Here is a 17,815-nt window from a genome sequence, read left to right on the forward strand (position 1 = left end):
CATAATTAGCAAAGAAAGATGCTTATTACATAGAAAAATGCATTGTATTATTATAAGTAAACTCTGCCAATGGCAAGAGAGTTCTGCAATCTTCTTGTTAATAATTGATAGTACACCTTAACTGTTACTCCAAAATTTAGTTTATGCATTTTATTTGTTCATTAATTTGAGGATGAAAGGCTAAAGAAAGCTTTATGTCCATCTTTAGAATCTTCAAAAAGAATTCTTCAAAATCTTGATATAAATTGAATCCCACTATCTGATATAATATCTTTTTGGCAATCCATGAGATTGATAGATATTGTCAAAGAAAAGCTTTCCAATTTCTTCACCTGTGATAGATTTTGTGCATGGTACAAAATGTGCCATTTTGATAAAATGATCTACTATCACAAATATAGAATCACACAATCTTGAGATTGAAAGATTCATAATAAAATCTATAGAAATGAAAGACCATGATTTTTCTAAAATAGATAATAGCTGAAAAAGTCCATAAGATTGATGCGAAGGAATTTTTGACCTTGAAAAAATATCACATGATTGAATAAAGTCTTTTATAGCCTTCTATATTTACAGCCACTAAAAATCTTTAGATATTAGCTCCAAAGACTTATTATACCTAAAATGTCCTGTTGCTGGAAAGTCATGATGTATTTGAAGAACACGTAAACATGCTTCTCCTTTTAGCATATGTAGGCATCCTTCAAAATAAAGTAGGTTGTTCTTGAATTCAAACTTACAAGTATCACAAGACTTAGAAGAAGTATTCTTGATATCATGAATAAGAGGATCAAATGATATACTTGATTGAATTTGTTTGAAAAAAGTTGAATCAATAGTTAATGTTGATTTCACTGCTCAAAGATAAAATTGTCCTCGTTTCAATAAAATTATCCTTTGTTAATCAAAAGCTGCATTTCTTTCTTTATATACAAGATAAGAACATCTAGAAAAGACATCAAATAAACTTTGTTTTTTTTATTGGTGGATAAGTGATATTGAATTAAAATCTTGACATAGACATACTCCAACGAGCCTAGCATCGATTCAAAATATGAGCTAACATGAAATACTCAAGATTCTTGTGATTTATAAATATGATGACTGAATTGAAAGGGCCTTCTAAATAATGATATCATTCTTGAAAAGAATCCACAATTGCAAAAAGTTCTTTGTCATTGATCTCATAATTAATCTCAACCACTAAAAATTTCCTAGAATGAAAAGCTACTTAGTGAAGTTTATCATCTATTTCTATTTGTGATAATACGTCATCCAAAGCAAAGTTTGATGCCTCCATTTTCATAAAGAATTCCTTAGAGAAGTCAATGCAATACAAGATTGGTGCGAAAACAAAAGTTGACTTTAAAGCTTTAAATATTACTTCTACTTCTTGATTCCATTGAAGTTTGTCTTTATAAGTCAAATGTATAAATGGAGTTGCAATTTAAGAGAAGTCCTTGATGAAGATCCGATAATAGTTGGCAAATTCTAAAAAACATTGGACATCTCAGACCATTTTTGAGATCTTTCAATTCATAATTATTTGAACTTTCTTAGGATCCATCATAAGTCCATCGTTTGAAATGATGTAACCTAAGAAGTCAACTTGAATAGTGTAAAATACGTGCTTCTCTATTTTGGCATAGAATCTCACATCTCTTAATTTTTGTAACACAAGACAAACATGAAGTTCATATTCTTCTATGTTCTTAGAATAGATCAAGATGTCATTTAGATAGCAGACAATAAAATCATCCAAAAACTCTCAAAAAAATATCATTCATAAGATGTTGAAAAGCTGCTAATACATTTGTAAGTCTAAAAGGCATGACATTATATTCAAAATGTCCATACTTGATTCGAAATGCAGTCTTCCATTCATCCCCTTCTTTGATGCATACCAAATTATATGCTTTTCATAGATCTATTTTTATATAGATCTTAACTTAATTCAATTGATTAAGGAGTCTAGATATTAAAGGTAGTGGGTACGTGTTTTTGATGGTGATCTTGTTGAGACTTCGATAATCAAAACACATCTGCAATGATCCATCTTTTTTCTTTACAAATAGAATTGGAATTCTAACTAGAGATTTGGAATGGCATATGAAGTTCTTGGCTAGATTTTCTTCAATATATTCCTTGAGTTTGTCTAATTTATTTTGTAATAAATTGTAAATTGGTCCAAATAGCAATTGTGATCCTTCTTAAAGATCAATTGAGCACATATAAGGACAATGTTCTAGAAGAGTATCCACATTCTTTTTCTAAAATACATTTTGAAATTCTTGATATTGGCTTGGAATGCCACTTGAAGGCTTTGTATCATTAGAAAATGGTATAGCATAAATGACACAAGGTGATCGTTCTTTTCTAACATGCAAGAAAGCTCTCTCATCTACAAACATAGGTTTAATTGTACTAGACTTGTGATTTTGTACTTGATTAACTACACTCTTAGTTATACTTTTTAAAAAGTCGAGAGTACGAGAAATCCAATATACTCAAGGGTTGTATTTTTCTAACCACAATAAGCCTAAAATGATTGGATTAGAGCGAGATCTAATGATATTAAATACCACAAAGTTATTATGACCATTGATTATTACTTCTATAAGAAGGATTTTGTAAGTAACATCTCTAGAAGATAATGGACGACCATCTGACTTCTACATAAACACGTTTAGTTTTTCTTACTAAAGATATGCTAAGTCTTACAGCAAACTGTTCATCTAAGAAATAATTACAATCTTTAAAATTGTGGTATCAAATTCTTCTAGATTAGTTAATGCCAAATTAGACCACTTGTGTCTTTTGAAAAATACTCTTTTTATTTTTTTTTTTCCCTTGAGTTTTGCTTACTATGTCTAAAACATATATGAGTTTTTAGAACCAACAAGCACATTTTAGCATTCTTATTTAGAATCTATGCCACTTCTCTTTTTTGGTTATTGATTGCTTGGTGAATGTGAATTTGTAGATTGCAACTTGGCTTATAGTTACTAATTATGGATATTTTAAATTATAAATGATTACAATAAAATCTTGTAAAATAATATAAAATGATAAATTAAGTAATAGAAAAATATAATAATATCAATCAAAGACTGATTATAGATTGAAATTTAATACATTTATTGCACAATTAAAATATGATAAGTCATATTAAGTGAAAGGATGTTATGTCCTCATGACATGAAGAATGTCCTCTCAGAAATATGGAGATGAGGAAAGGATTTAAACAATTTCAATTCTTTCCTCATTGAAACAATTGAAACTGTGTCAACAGTTCCCTAAATTGAGCAAATGTTCAAAGGTCAACCTCAAAGTATGTCATTCAAATGAATGAAAGATGCAAAAATAGCATGATAGGAGGTACAGTGTCAATAAAGACAATATAATTTCGAATATGTCCCTCTTGTGCATGTGTGAAAGAGGTGATGCAAGGCTGCTCAGTGCTGTGAACTTTAATAGCTAGGCCTCACCAATCATAGGTATACAAGATGGCAAGAGAAAAAAAATTGACTTTACTGGCAGCCTGCAATGGCTTGTCCTTCACAATTGAAAGACTGCTGGAAGACAAGATTGACAAGATAATTTTTCAAATTATTATCAACAGCTAAGAATTTATCTCAGAATTCTATTAATTAAAGGAATGATATTGAGCCACTTCAGCATCAATGTAGCATCATGTCCTATTGGATGTTGACTTTATGGGTCACATGTGCATGACGATGAATAATAACTTGAAAGTCGAATGAACTCGATTATAAAGTAGTCTCGACTAGTTTCTGTAAAAGCTGACAATGACTACATGAATTCAAGCCAGTATTCAGCTTGAAACTCGAGTGTCAACGGTGTACAGAAGGATCACGCAAAATATGAAGCCGATGAAGTCAAATCAGAAAGAACCTACAAAATTGCAAGAGTTTAGGTTTAGAAATCTTATCAAAACTATATTCACAACCAAGATGATGTTCACAACAAAATCCTTACGTTCAAATAACAGGTGTCATCGTGGAAGCAAAAACCTGCTATCCCTTGGCAAAACAAAGTCTAAGATCTCCGTGCATGTACTCTTCAACTCAACATTGTTAGCTGCATAGTAGAGATCCACGCTGGTTTGGACATACCTCTAGCTGGTCATCACTGAAAGCAGCTTTTTGAAAACTCCAAGTGTCCGAGTGTGTACGTCGGAATTCAGCGATAGTCTTGGACACAGTGCTACGAACTGGTGCCGGTTCACGACTAAATGCAACTAGTTGTGTGACCATCTCTGGTAACCAACTGAGAAACAAGCAAAGAAGAATTTCAGTTCTTAACATTCCATATCATCTCAAACACTTGAATTCTTCAAATACGAGAATTGACTACAAATCTTGACAACAAAAGACAGACAATACCCACCTGGGCATATCATATGGAACAGACAATATACATGCTGCAAGGCCCAAGACAATTCTATGGAGAGCATTGATGCTCAAGCCAGTTTCACCTACTCCTCGTTTTCTGCAAACGCGTACCCTTATGTGAGTTTCAAAGGGTTAAAGAAATAGTTGAGCCATACAAATAACACAGTTCTGGGAAAAGATCGAGATGATTATTCAAAACACGTAGGCTACTATCAACTTAAAGTTTGACCTGCAGTTTAAAAATAAAGAAAAAATAAGTTTTTATCAAAGGCATGCTTCTAGTAAAAGAAAGTGCCTAAATCGATTACCTGGGCTTTTTCCCTCCAGGTGAACCTTGAAGGCTAGATACGGTACTCGTGACTTGCTCACGGAAGGCCTTGGCCTGCTTGCTATCTGTTCCTTTGAGCATGCCTGATAGGGTTGTTGCTGCTGACTCCCTCACCTGTTCAACCCGACGTAAGTAACTGCGTAAACAAGAAGCCTATCATGCATTAGAGACCTTGATATGAACCATTTTAAACATTAAGTACCTCAAGTTGCGGATCCGAGAGTAAATCCTGAACTTGTCTCCACAAGGCCTCCGTTGCATCACCTCCCAAGATGAAAGTATGCCTGCATGGATAGAAGCATGGCGATTTCATTGGGACCAGAAGTTACTGAGGAACTATTCATTCTATAGTATTATATGCACCAGGAAGTAGAAAAAAATTACTCGTCATGTAAACTTCGATGTTTCTGGACATATGAGAAAAATGAAACCACAAAAACCAGACTACTGACCGATGAATGCTCGATAAATAACGAACCATTCTGGTAACAACAAGGTCAACGTCGATACCTGTAGACCAGAGATTGTAGGAAAGTCAAAGCGGAAACACGAGTATGCCAGTTCGCATCCGTTGCAGCGCCAAGTACCGCTATCACAGCACCATCTATATGGTCAATGTCAAATGGTGCTGCGGAATTCAATAGTTGCAACGCCCTCTTCGCCAGACTAGACAGCTCCTTATCTGAACATTCCTGTACCTCAAAAAGACGACCACTATTCACAACCTCATCCAAAAGCAAAATGGGTTTAACAAAAACAACAGATAAAAAAATGTAACTCATTGCGCAGAACTTTATTTGAAACTATTATTCTTCGCTTGAAATACTGGTCACCATTAAAAACTGGTACACTGAATTCTTCTCCCAAGCTCTGAAATGTAACCTACGAATATGTAGGTGTATATGCAGCTAAGATGGGCGAAGCCTGTCTTATTACCTGTATGGAGAGAATTGGTCGAAGAAGTCCAACGATGATGCCGTTGAGTGGAACTGCTCTGCCCGACTTCAGACTAGCAATCACAAAGTAGAGAGTCTGGTTTGTTGCCATGTAAAAGTATGATCAGTACAAGTAGAAGCCAATTGAGGTTGATAATAGCAGGCAGACCCCCAAACCAGGGAAAAGTAGTTTCATAGGTACTTACGGTTTCCATCCACTTTGAAGCAGCCTCCACTTCAGTACCTTCATCATCTTCATTGGCACTACTTGATGGACCAACACCACCTAGAGCTGCCAAGGCTGTACCTCCGAGGGATAGTCCTGTACCCGCCTGAATCTTAACTGCTGCAGCTGTTGCACCTTCAACCATCTCAAAGCTCCATTTTTTAACACTTTCGTCCACTACTAGTGTTTCCTCCATAGTGGCGCCTGCCTCAATGACTCCTTTGTGCAACGCAAACAGGTGTTCGAGGTTGCTAGCCACAACGCACATCAGGTTTCCAACCCCTTCTCGAACCTGATACACAGCAAGTTAGACCATGGTAAAAAAACATAAGAAAAAGGAAAAAAAAAAAAAGAAAAAAAAAAAGGAAAAAAGATACAGATAGTGCTGGATTTATTATCTCTACACGCAAAAAATAGAAGTTGGAAGAAGTTCCATAAACTATCTTAAGCATAATATCAATGAATCAATGACCCGAAATAGGTCATGTACTCGCAACGCTTGTTGTAATAGCTACAACATGCTGACGTTTAAGAAAGGAACTACACCTGAGCTGCTGGATGGGTCATGCACGACATTAACTCGGAAAGAATAGTTGACTGATAAAGCACGTTACTAGTAGACCATGAGGCTGATGATACTTCAACAAGTGCTGCTCGCAAAAACATCAGGCGTTTGGTAACTAAGCTAGTCGATGCCGAGGATTGTGCCAGCGGTTCGACTAAACTTTCCAAAACCTGAGAGCGCAGCAGAGGAGCATTTCGGCCCAAGCGCCCCTTTCCAGTCACAGCAAAACGTACACATGCAGCCCATTCTGGCGCAGACTCCACTGTAGACTGCAAGAGCGCCTTTCGCAGAAGTGGGCGAATCCATACTGACCACGCATCCAGCACAGATTGGACATCCGAATGTAGCACACCAGCAACTAATTCTGCAGCAACGCACTGCTTCCCTCGCTCCTCTATTGACTGAACAGCCACTTCAAGAGGTCCACGAACTGCGATCAACACAGTTTCTCCACCTTCTTGAACCAAACGTTTAAAAAACTTTGCATGGTTTGAGGAGAACGCTTCACCACTCATGCCAGCATTCCAAGTCCTTGTCCGAGGCCATTCTCGAACAAATGATGGCAGCAGAGCTGTTAACCCCAGTTCTGGCATGGATAGTAGCATTGATCTGGAGCTTCTTCCTGACTCTCCCGCAAATATATGATCAAAACCAAGGTTATTTACCACTGTTTCGGCGTACTTTTCCTCTTGGAATATAGTTGCAACACTCTGCTTAGCCAATTGCAGTGCTGCTCTATGCTTAGGAGGCCCCTGTGCTGCAGGCACTTTGTAAGGACCAGGTTGTAGGAGCAGCAATAATGCTGCTACTGACAAAGGTCGAAGAGGTGGAAGTTCACTTTTAAGATTATTAAGAAATTGACCTGCAATATAACACAAAAGTCTAAGTTCACTATGTACCAAAAATAAAAGCGGCGGATAAAGTTCTAAAATTTCACAGTATTTTTCATACTCTTTTAATAAATCAGATTACACTTTTATTAGTGGTGATTGTTGACCAAGTTTTTTACATTTTCACAGCATTTTTCATACTCTTTTAATAAAAGGGTAATTAATAAAAGCGGCGGATAAAGTTCTTAAATCTCAGCCTCAATTGAAATGCGAACTCAGCAATTACCCTTTTATTAAAAGAGTATGAAAAATCATAAGCAAAATCAAAATCAAAATAGTGTAGAATTTGTCAAGATTAAGAATACCAGTGATAAGTTGTCTTGTTTCCAAAGCTGTATTTGATGGCTCGAATGAGTCTGTAGATGATTGGCCAGGTGCCGCCAGCAGTAGCAGCATAGCTTGGGCCATGATGGTATATCTATATACAAACGCTGGATTAGACGAAGTTGTAATGACCTAAAAAATTACAAGAAATGCACAAAAGATTATGGAGCAGTAATAAACACACGTAGGCAATACAAATAGCAAAATGGGCTTCAGAATAACAAAATACCTCCAGTGCATATTCCCAGCTCCATCTCCAAGACTTTTGATATGTGACACGAAATCAGCAAGGGATACATCCCCAGTATTCCCTTTTTGAGATGACCAAGCACGTGCAGGGAGGCCCCCAAATCGCACATTGAAAACAATAAAAATCTGTCATGTTTAAAAAAGTTGTCGAACTGTAATTAATACCATTAAATATGGACTCAAACCAGATCTATAGAGAACTCTGACCTCGGTAATTTCATTACATCTATTTGAAGTGAGTCAACTTGCCTCATTGATGGCGGCTTGAGCTTTGACAGAATCATGATGGGAACTGTTTCGAGCACCACAAGTTCACAATGTTAAATTCCGGCACCAAAGTCCCAAGAAAATATCGCACCCGGAATCTATTACATAATATGAAAATTAAACAATCAACCAAGACTAGTTAGCACCAGCACACCTGTTAAGAATAGCCATCAAGAATTCAACCAAGTCGTTCCAATCCTGCGCGACAAACAAGCGTATTAAAATACAAATAACCCATTAAGAAAAGGTGCACGAACATAATGGAGCACCCAAGTTCTTGAATTTTACATAAATAGAAAAAATATGCAATATAAAATCATGTCACCTGCATCAAATGTCTGATTATGGATCTAGATGATAAGATCTGGCAAGCTCCCAAAGCAGAATCCTCAATGGCTGCAGGATCTTGCAGACTCGAAGTTAGCATTGGCATGCACTCCTTTACTAAACTGGGAAAGCGCTTCATCACCTTCAACAGTGACCCTGCCGCGGCGCTGGAACATAACAAAATCATTTGAGAGCACATCTCCAAAAGGAACTTAGAATTATCATTGTAATAAATTGTCAAGCACACCGTTCAATTGTCTTAAGAGTAAAGGAAAGTGATAAATGATTACGTTCTGACTGCATCATAGCGATGCAATGACAATCGGAGAAGGTCATTCGTCAAAGCCGTAACATGAGAAGGAACAATATGAGTTGTAGTGTCACGACTGTAATGTCGGTAACCAGCTTGTGAAGCCCTCAATGCACTCTGTGCATATACTATTTCCACCACCAACCAGCGTGGCCTGCAAGCCATTTCAATGCAAATGTTTAGATTAGTTGCGCCACCTGATGAACACATAAAAGGTGGTGAGGATTAATTGTGAGGCTCTGAGGGCCAAATCCTGTAATCTACCTGCGCTTGCCCTTGCCATCAGCATTCGTTATATAATTAACTTTTGGTTCAGAAAATCTCTTTGATACTGAGCGCCACAACTGTCGCTCTTGCGACCAGTGACCGTATTCGCTCCAACCTACACCATTCCACCCAAATGCCTCTTTCAATCTGACATTGCTTACGATTAATAGCCCAACCAAGTGAAATTACCATGACAGTTGGAAATAAACCAACGATCATTTGACGTTTTCACCATTAAAACTTCCTCTCAAACTTCCTTCTTAGACCCAATTCCGATATAATATATATATAAGTAATACACATTGCATGAATTGAGTTAGTAACAATTCAATATGATTAAGTTGTACATGAAAATTTACCAAAGTTGACCACGGTGTCTATAATTCGAACCAGCAACATAAGCAAAGCAGTATCATCGGCTCTCTTCTCGAACAAGTACCTGCATACAAACAAAGAAATATGATCAGTAAGAGAATCAACATGCTTCTGAGAACAACACTTAGATTCCAAATCAACACCAATATGCGAACCTCCGGCAAAGCATCCAACCCACTACATCAAATCAGTTGCAAAAATTACATGAATACTGTGTGCAGCGTGTCAGCTGCATCTTCTCGTAATGCTCTGCTTCCAACAGAAGCACCAGCAGCCCCTGCCACTGTCAAAGAGCGACCCTTTTCATCCTCTGAAAGTAATTGAAAGTCAGGCAAGCTTGACTGTACGCCATGTAGTGAAGCATCCACTCGAAGTAGAAGAACACGCAATTGCTCTTTGATCTGACCTGTTGATGCAAAACACGACAATGACTTCAATTATACTGAACTTGTTTCCACTTATATTGTATGAAACCAACAAAGAAACACTAAGGAACATACCTGGATTTTCTTCCAGTTTCTTTTCTTGGCAAATGAAGCGAAGGTCTGCCAATGACCTCTCCAGATGCAAATTGAGCAACTGATTTGCAAACGACAGTTCAGCTGCTTCAGGAAGATGCCAAACTGGACACTCTAAAGTGTCCTTGTTACTCACCCAGTCCTCAACACCATCAATCCCAGTTATGATCCTGCATGAACAATTACATTCGCTATAGTATTAAAATAAAAGCCATTGATTCATATATCGATTATTAGCTGTGTGTTTTTGAGTCTAAGTTAAAAAAATTCTTAGAAAATAGAGTATGAATACGATGATTTGAAATCAAAATTACAACCAATTACAAGCATCATGCAGTCTGACATCACAGTACGCACAAAAACCTCTCCAACTAGTAATCGACTAAAGACGGATGCCTCAAAAGTACCATTATGATTTCCCTAAAAAAAAGAAACAAAGGAAGCGGGGGAAAGGAAAAAAACTTACTTAAATTGATCAAGAGGATAAAATGAAACCATGCCTGAAAGCACACTTGTCAACACCCTGCCACCAGCCTCGTTGACCTTCAAGTGCAACCAAGAAAAATAAAATGAGCATAACCGACAGAGCCCACAGAACTACAAGGACTCAAAGTGTTCCCTTCGAAACTTTATGAAGCGCATCGCCTCAATTAGAAAAGAAAAAGTTAACGCGCCAAATTAAACCACATGACGAGACAAAATAGCTGTAACACAGTGAAAAAGCCTTTTAAGCGGAAATAACTATTCCGTTGTCATTCAAAATAATCACCGACAAACCTAGTCATAACTTCAGGATGTATTAAATCCAAGGACAGTATCATTACCTTCTTGGATGGAGCATCGAAGGCAGCCGAAATAAGTTCAATGAGCAGATCATTGTACCGAAGAAGCACAGCACCACTAAAAGTTAAAGCAATCCCTAAGACATTGAGCTGGTAACGAACCGATAACTCCAATCCTGGTGATAGTCCCACCTGTAAAACCCACGCAAACATGATAACCAGGCCATATATTAGAGGGTATACAAATCAAAATATGGAGCTAACTAATAGTAAGTGATCGTGACACAAAGTAAAAAGCATCTAATATCACAAAATATAGGGGAAATACTGAGAATCACAAGGTACTTAGCAATATCACATGCACATAATCATATCAAATAAGCTGAATGTGTGAATAAGCCCAACATGAAAACCTGTCCATGAGTGGAATCCCATCGAAGAGGTCACAAAGTTCAGAATAAAGGATTTGTGAGTGTTTGGCAACCTTAAATTCCGCTGAAGAACCTCGAGACCCGTGTCCACTGAATCCTGTCGAGGGTGTATCAGCCAAAGCTGAAAGCACTGAATTTATTAGAGGTTCTAGCAACTGTGGCACGGCGTATTGTGGATTTGCATAGACAGCAGCTGAGCATAAAAACCCAATTTCTGCTACAGCACCAGGCAGCACTTGTCCATGAAGGAACTCGGCTACCTTGCGTACAGCCTGTAGCCGAAAACAAAACTCTTCGAAGTCAGTAGTTGCTGTTGGATATATAATATAGCTTCAATAGACTACGAAAATGAGGTAATTGAAAATTAACTATCAAAACCATACCTGCTGGTACAGAGATTTTGTTAATCTTCCAAAAAGCAGCTCAAGCACATGACGGTAATATGAATCTCCTTCCAACAGGAAAGTTTTTGAAGAAAGTTGAGAACTGTCCTCGATCTCCGGCCCTCTACATCCAAGTTCACAAAGCCCTGTTTCAGATGATATGTCCGAAGAAGTGTGGACAAGGAACAGCACTAGGAAAGCAACATAATCCCAATGCTGAGTCAGATTGACCAGCACGTAGATATGATTCATCATGCAGTTCATGAACCATGCTAAAAACTGTAAATACATTCAACATATACATTCTTCAATTGAGAAACGACCTACACTGGATCATCCACACATGTTCAAGAATGCACAAATTAATAGACAGCATGGATCAGAAAACAAAAACTACCAAGGGATGGACGTCAGAGCTAGTGTTACAGAACATGGCAAATCTCAGATTGAAAAACTTACGATTGGTTACTTGGCTCCAGGTGCATCAAGAGAGTAAAAAGACGAGAGAGAAATTCGTTCAGCCATTGAGACCAATCCAATGACAAAGCAGTAGATCCCCCATCTGACTCATCTCCCAATGCGCCAATCTGTTTGTAAACCACTATTACTTGTGGAACTCATCGGAGCAAAGAACTCAATTTATATAATACATAGTATCTAAAATATTCGACCGATATGCAAGTTGAAGTATAGATAACGACGGAATGAAGACTCACGCTTGAGAGAACTGAACAATAAAATTGCATAGTAGCCAGGGTTTTAGGTGGATCATTTGCATCCAACCCCATTAACGTGCTGAACATCGCCATCACAAGTGTATCTTTCAAAGTTGTGGCAGACTCGGTATCCAACATGTGAGAGTGCTCAGTACCCTCTTCTTTTGCTGATGCCAGTATAATGGCTCGAGATACAAGAGCTAAACTCGTCACTGCCGTTTGCAACTGATGCGTTGCAGTTATCTGCAAAGATCACAAATCAAAAAATCGTCCTAGTAAACCTCTTCAAAATTCACTAACATTTGTTTTCAGTGTGTACGATTTGCCAGACAAGTTTTATAACATGTAAACAATCAGAAGTTCTCTGGGAGTTCGCTAGAAGTGCCATGGGATTGATAACAAATCACTTTCGAAGTGCAGAATCCGACTCACTGTGTCCATTGCCGAGTAAAAACGTGACACTATAAGAGGCAAGACCGCATATGGCTCTATGAATGCCAAGGTTGAAGCAGTACTGGCCGCCGTAGAAGCCAGAGCAGGAGTTTTGCTGTACTGACCCCTATCAATCAGCCGCAACATTGCCTTCACAAAAGTGGATCTCTCCATCTCCCCCAACTGATTTATGCTCCCTCTGCTCCTTCATATTCCATACAAATATCTCGATGAGAAAAGAATCAGTATTTTCATTACACAGATGAACTTTAGATTTAAGATAGATAACTCACTAACCGTTGTTTTGAGAGACGCTTCAGAAAATATCGCACAAGGTGCTGCAAAAATTGCTCCAGAGAAGATGTCCAATGACCACCATTAGATGGATGAAAGTATCTGCAATAAGAAACGTTCCTGGGTCATACATCGAATATCGTAGCCATATATCAACCTACACGTAAGAATTGAAAGGAAATTGCAATTAGCAGCTACCATAGTTATTCAATCAGATAGGGTACAGGACGGAACTGTTCAAGAAGATCGACCAAAACGTCAAGTGACGGCAATGCTGCACCATTTGGCTTGATCAGATAAACCTACACAAATGACAATCAATCCAAGACAATTTACTAGGAGGCACTGGTATTTCCATTCAAGATTGTCCATGAAGGTCATTGAGAAATACTTTAAAAATAACGATTACAAGTACACTACCACGCACTACAAAAGCATAAAGAAAGATCACTTATGTGACTACAGACATAGATGAAGTGCACATTCTTACCATTGACTTGGCATGAACTTTGGAAGCGGAAAATGACCAGCCCTGGTTAAATGCAACCATAACCTCTCTGGGTATTTCCCTTTGAATTGGTGATGACGCACTAGCTCGACCCACAGGCACCTGAAAGTACAATACAAAAAGAGTCCCAAAACTTCAGATTTAAGCATGACTTCGACGAGAATTTCTTCGAACTTATATCTGAAATGCCCTACTCCCACAAAGCTAAATAACCACGGTTTTCAGCAATTACAGCAATAGCATAGTATACCAGGTGGTATGAACACAGCTGAACCTACCTCGAAAGACTGCAAGTAGAATGTGAACAAAGTAGGCACAAAGTCCTCCCAATGATCAAAAGTGTCGTGCGAATGCTTTAAAACTCGACTCATAAGAGTAGCCCACTGAAAAGTCCAAAAACGACAGTTTGGCATTGCCGCCCATATACGCATGACCTCAATAAGCCAATCTCTGTCATAGCATAGTGTATTGTTCAATCAGTGACCCACAGGCGCATTAACTCAAATATAATGACCGAGGTGTAATAATCACAATAACAACACCATGCCATTTGTTGCAGCAACATTGCTCTACCTCGTTAAAAAGCTCGACGTTGCATCACGACCGTCAAGATTACTGGGAAGAAACAGGCAAGTAAAACCAGCAGCCTCCAAAGCAGAATTGTGTGAAAGGTCGTCAAATGCAGGTCTGTAAGAAAGAAATTCCTCAGTATATTCATTTGGGTTACTACTCCATTATATACGTTGTTTAAATGAAACCAAGTCACATTATAAAATAATCCATGATCAGAAAGAGGGGATAAATGAAAGGATTAATACCTGAATTCATTCCAAATCTCAACAGCAGCAGTAGAGGGGAAAAAACGGCGACAACGCCGAATGAGTGATGTGATCTGCTCAAGATGAATTTGCTTCAATGCTAACCCTTCATAACTTTGACGCCTGATCAAAAGCATGCAGTCATCATTGATACCATCCGTTTTACAATCATGGAACAAACTTGCAAAAATTCTAAAACATCTGGATTCCAAAATCGATTCTTGCAAATACATTCTAGATGTTCAATCATATGACAAAATGAGTGTCCATTGCTCAACAAAACCTCAAAATCTGCTGCACTACCTTTTGAAGTGAGTCTCAGACACAATTTTGTACAGCGGACGCCATTCCACTGTCAGGTTCAATTTGCTACGAAACTTCTTGAGGATCTTTGATAGAAGTTGAGCCCATCGAATCTGAAATGTTTCGATGATAGTTATGAAAATAAAGTTGAACTAAATGTTCAAGTCAAATATAATTCAAGAATAATAATAACTTCCCATAACTTGAGCATCACCATGAACCAAAAAACACAGACCTGGATAAACAGATTATCTGATGTTTGCAAGATGACATCCAGTCCTATTCGCACTACAGTCTCAAGATCTGCAAAAGCGACTGGTGCTTTCGCTCTCAAATATCTGTAGTACAAAATCTGGTAAGAAAACTCAAGCACCTCACTGACGAACATATCTAACGCTTACACTGTGATCTTACATCATTAAATCAATCAAACCGTCTAGAGCAACCTCAACTTCATTTACTAATAGAACTAAAGAAAAGGCATAGGTAAAACCCATTCATAAAAAAAGCAGTAGTATGTCAAGTGAATGACAACCATGGTATTTGGCCCTCACGGGAGATCAGTTCTAGATGCAAACTTCAGCTATCTCTAACAACCTTACACAATAACTACGATATAACGTAGCTGGCTAAAATAACCGGTGATTTTCAACTGGTTTTTCTTCTTGCATTGAAATATCCTTCAAGAATAGTATGACATGAACAAAAAAGTATGAGAATAAACTACAAAAATCTGCAACTTTTGCAACGATGTGACTTTACAGCTTCAGTGCACAGATGTTCGCACAAGAACGACAACTCACGTGGATATGAGGGAAATCCACTTTAATGCGGAATATTTCGTTTCCGGATTCTGGTCCTTCCATGTAGACTGCAGCAAGCCAACTACATCATTGAACCTTCGTGTTTCGGTCTTTATCTCCTCAGATACGGGAAGCCATGAGTTGCAGATGTGTCCAACCAAGGTACCACTTTCGTCGTGCTCCATCTGCACATCCATAGGCTGCACTCTTGCACTGTTACTAAAGTATCAGTGCAAGTTTTTAAAAGATTCAACACGTCCATAGTTTTGCTGACTATATACAAAGTACGAATCAGAACTCAAATTGGCTTATTAATTGGCCTCTAATTCAAAGACGACGGTATGCAGCATGAAGTTGCGTCAATGTCTTCGAACCAACGATCCTCTCAATTTTGCAAGAAAACGGTAGAAATTAAGCACTGAGACAGTTTCGAAGTCTTTGAAATGAACGACACATAAAGAACATGGTCACAGGCAAGGGTAGACAAGAACATGAGGTGGTGCAACAACATTGCTAATACATACTGACAACCCCGTACGTCATCCTTTCTTCAGCCTAATCCCGACGCTATGTCAACTAGCTGAGCAAATTCGAGTAAATACGGAATGTCGGTACTATCGTTCACAGCAACATGACAAGGGAAGTCTAGTGAAGTAATCCTACTCAAGGACTTTGTACATGTATAAGTCAACATATATTCGATACTATTGACTGTTGACAGGGCTCGCTGCATGGCAGCGTTTCCTGATAGGAGATATGAATTCATAAAGCGACCAATGAAAAATTTACTATATAGAATCCACGAGTTCAACCTCTTTAAAGATGTGATTGACACGGAACAAGAGAAAAACCCTAAAGAGCTTCTACACTACAATTTGATTCAGCAATACTTATTAAGTAAATGTACTAAACGAAATCGAAGAGGAAATGTTCAATTCATTGCAAGGTTACGGAGAAATGCAAAAATCGATCAAAGATTGATGAGGAACACTGTGAGTTACCTGTAAACAGTGAATTGTACTCGCGAGCCGAATGAGAGTGCAACTGCTGTAGCGTGCTGAGAAGAGACCTAACCGGAAAAAAATGGAAACCTTCAAAGAGGTAGTAACGTCAGTTCTGTGATGCTCCTACACGATTTACACCATTCAATCTTCTTACACTTAAGAGCAGCGAGGATAATGCCTTGCCTCCCTACCGCTGACAGCTTCAGATGTGGAGCAATGAGCACCTCCAAGAACGCGGTTACGGAACGAAATGCGTCTCTCACCCCTGCTACTCGTGGTTATTAGTAGAAGCTTAATCTCTATTCAACATATTAGTGGAGTGAAGGTATCAAAGGGAGGGAGAAGGGGAAGGTCGGTGTCAATTACGGACCTCTAGAGGATCCCGAACCTTCACCCGCACGCCCGCCCCTCCGAGCATACACCGATTAATCAATTTCCAGTTAACAGTGCCACGACGGGATCAGCGGCTAACGTGCGGAGCACGACAGGAGAACGCCAGCAGCGTGAGCGAGAAATTCCATAGTCATTGAGGATTGGAGAATCGAAGTGGGAGGGGGAATGATGAGGGCTGGAAACAGAATCGTGGAGAACAAGGAAAGAGCGTGAGGAAGCCTGGACGTAGGGGGTGGTGCAGGAACTCACTCACTCACTCACTCGAAGGAACGAATGGGAGGAATCGCGGTGGAGAGTTGAGTGCCGGGAACATGGGAAGTTCCAAATGATCTCTCCCTGCTTCCCTCCCCCGCGTGCTTCCTTCGTCTTCGTCGTCCACTGGTGGCGGCTTGGGCTTGTCCGGGAGGACTCGTGATCAAAAGTGTTTTGTTGTAGCCAGTGAGAGCTTGACAATTGGAAAGTCCAATCAGTAATTGCCAAATGGAATATGAAAATGAATGTGGGAGCAACCATCACCGTGAATGTCCATTCCGGCAGCTCCCAATTCCCTTCACCGTGCCGCTCAGTTCCCTCCCCTAATTGCCAATAAAAACCCTAATTATCCTCTCCCTATCAGTTATTTGCTACTTCCATGATTCTCGTGCAAATTTGCATTCTCTTCAGAGGAAACAAGCTCTTTCTTGTATGCTATTAGGGTATCTCACAAAAGATATTGTCATCCTTCAACTTACACAAAACAAAGTCCATCATAAAATTATTTTTAATTAAATCTCTCAACTATGAAGACTTATCATATATCTAAAGAATACATTTTTTTTTTTTAGAAATTATATAGTAGGATTTTACAATGTTATTATTGCAATTGTAGTCATCATGGTTACACTCAAATATTACATCTAGTATTTAAAATTATTCTCTAAGATATATATATATACATATATATATATAT

General features: G+C 38.5%; 1 protein-coding gene across 7 annotated transcripts; it reads right to left on the reverse strand.

Annotated features, from left to right (window-relative positions):
• Nucleotides 1-3,512: 3,512 nt before the first annotated feature.
• Nucleotides 3,513-17,047, reverse strand: LOC112273304 (proteasome activator subunit 4). Of its 7 annotated transcripts, none has more exons than XM_090245024.1 (37): nt 16,844-17,047; nt 16,471-16,738; nt 15,470-15,669; nt 14,902-15,004; nt 14,667-14,779; nt 14,364-14,486; nt 14,119-14,232; nt 13,824-13,995; nt 13,528-13,647; nt 13,272-13,339; nt 13,041-13,139; nt 12,744-12,942; nt 12,312-12,554; nt 12,055-12,182; nt 11,596-11,719; nt 11,266-11,484; nt 10,824-10,973; nt 10,466-10,542; nt 9,982-10,169; nt 9,686-9,887; nt 9,466-9,545; nt 9,104-9,221; nt 8,820-8,993; nt 8,528-8,696; nt 8,357-8,400; nt 8,185-8,227; nt 7,916-8,061; nt 7,668-7,780; nt 6,454-7,334; nt 5,888-6,199; nt 5,683-5,778; nt 5,257-5,438; nt 4,949-5,030; nt 4,727-4,860; nt 4,414-4,515; nt 4,140-4,293; nt 3,513-3,918 (listed from the first exon to the last, which is right to left on the reverse strand). In XM_090245024.1, exons 3-37 carry the CDS (start codon nt 15,664-15,666, stop codon nt 3,877-3,879), a joined length of 5,511 nt encoding a protein of 1,836 aa, XP_090101150.1. In that variant the 5' UTR covers nt 15,667-15,669; nt 16,471-16,738; nt 16,844-17,047; the 3' UTR covers nt 3,513-3,876. The 7 variants fall into 7 exon arrangements, with proteins under 7 accessions (XP_090101150.1, XP_073385539.1, XP_073385538.1 ...); XM_073529438.1 differs by having other exon boundaries at nt 16,471-16,560; nt 16,844-17,043; XM_073529437.1 differs by having other exon boundaries at nt 12,744-12,948; nt 16,471-16,560; nt 16,844-17,043.
• Between the last annotated feature and the right edge of the window lie 768 nt (nt 17,048-17,815).

Source organism: Physcomitrium patens, chromosome 20, assembly GCF_059467195.1.
Source record: "Physcomitrium patens ecotype Gransden chromosome 20, ASM5946719v1, whole genome shotgun sequence".
In the NCBI taxonomy this organism is placed as follows: Eukaryota; Viridiplantae; Streptophyta; class Bryopsida; order Funariales; family Funariaceae; genus Physcomitrium; species Physcomitrium patens.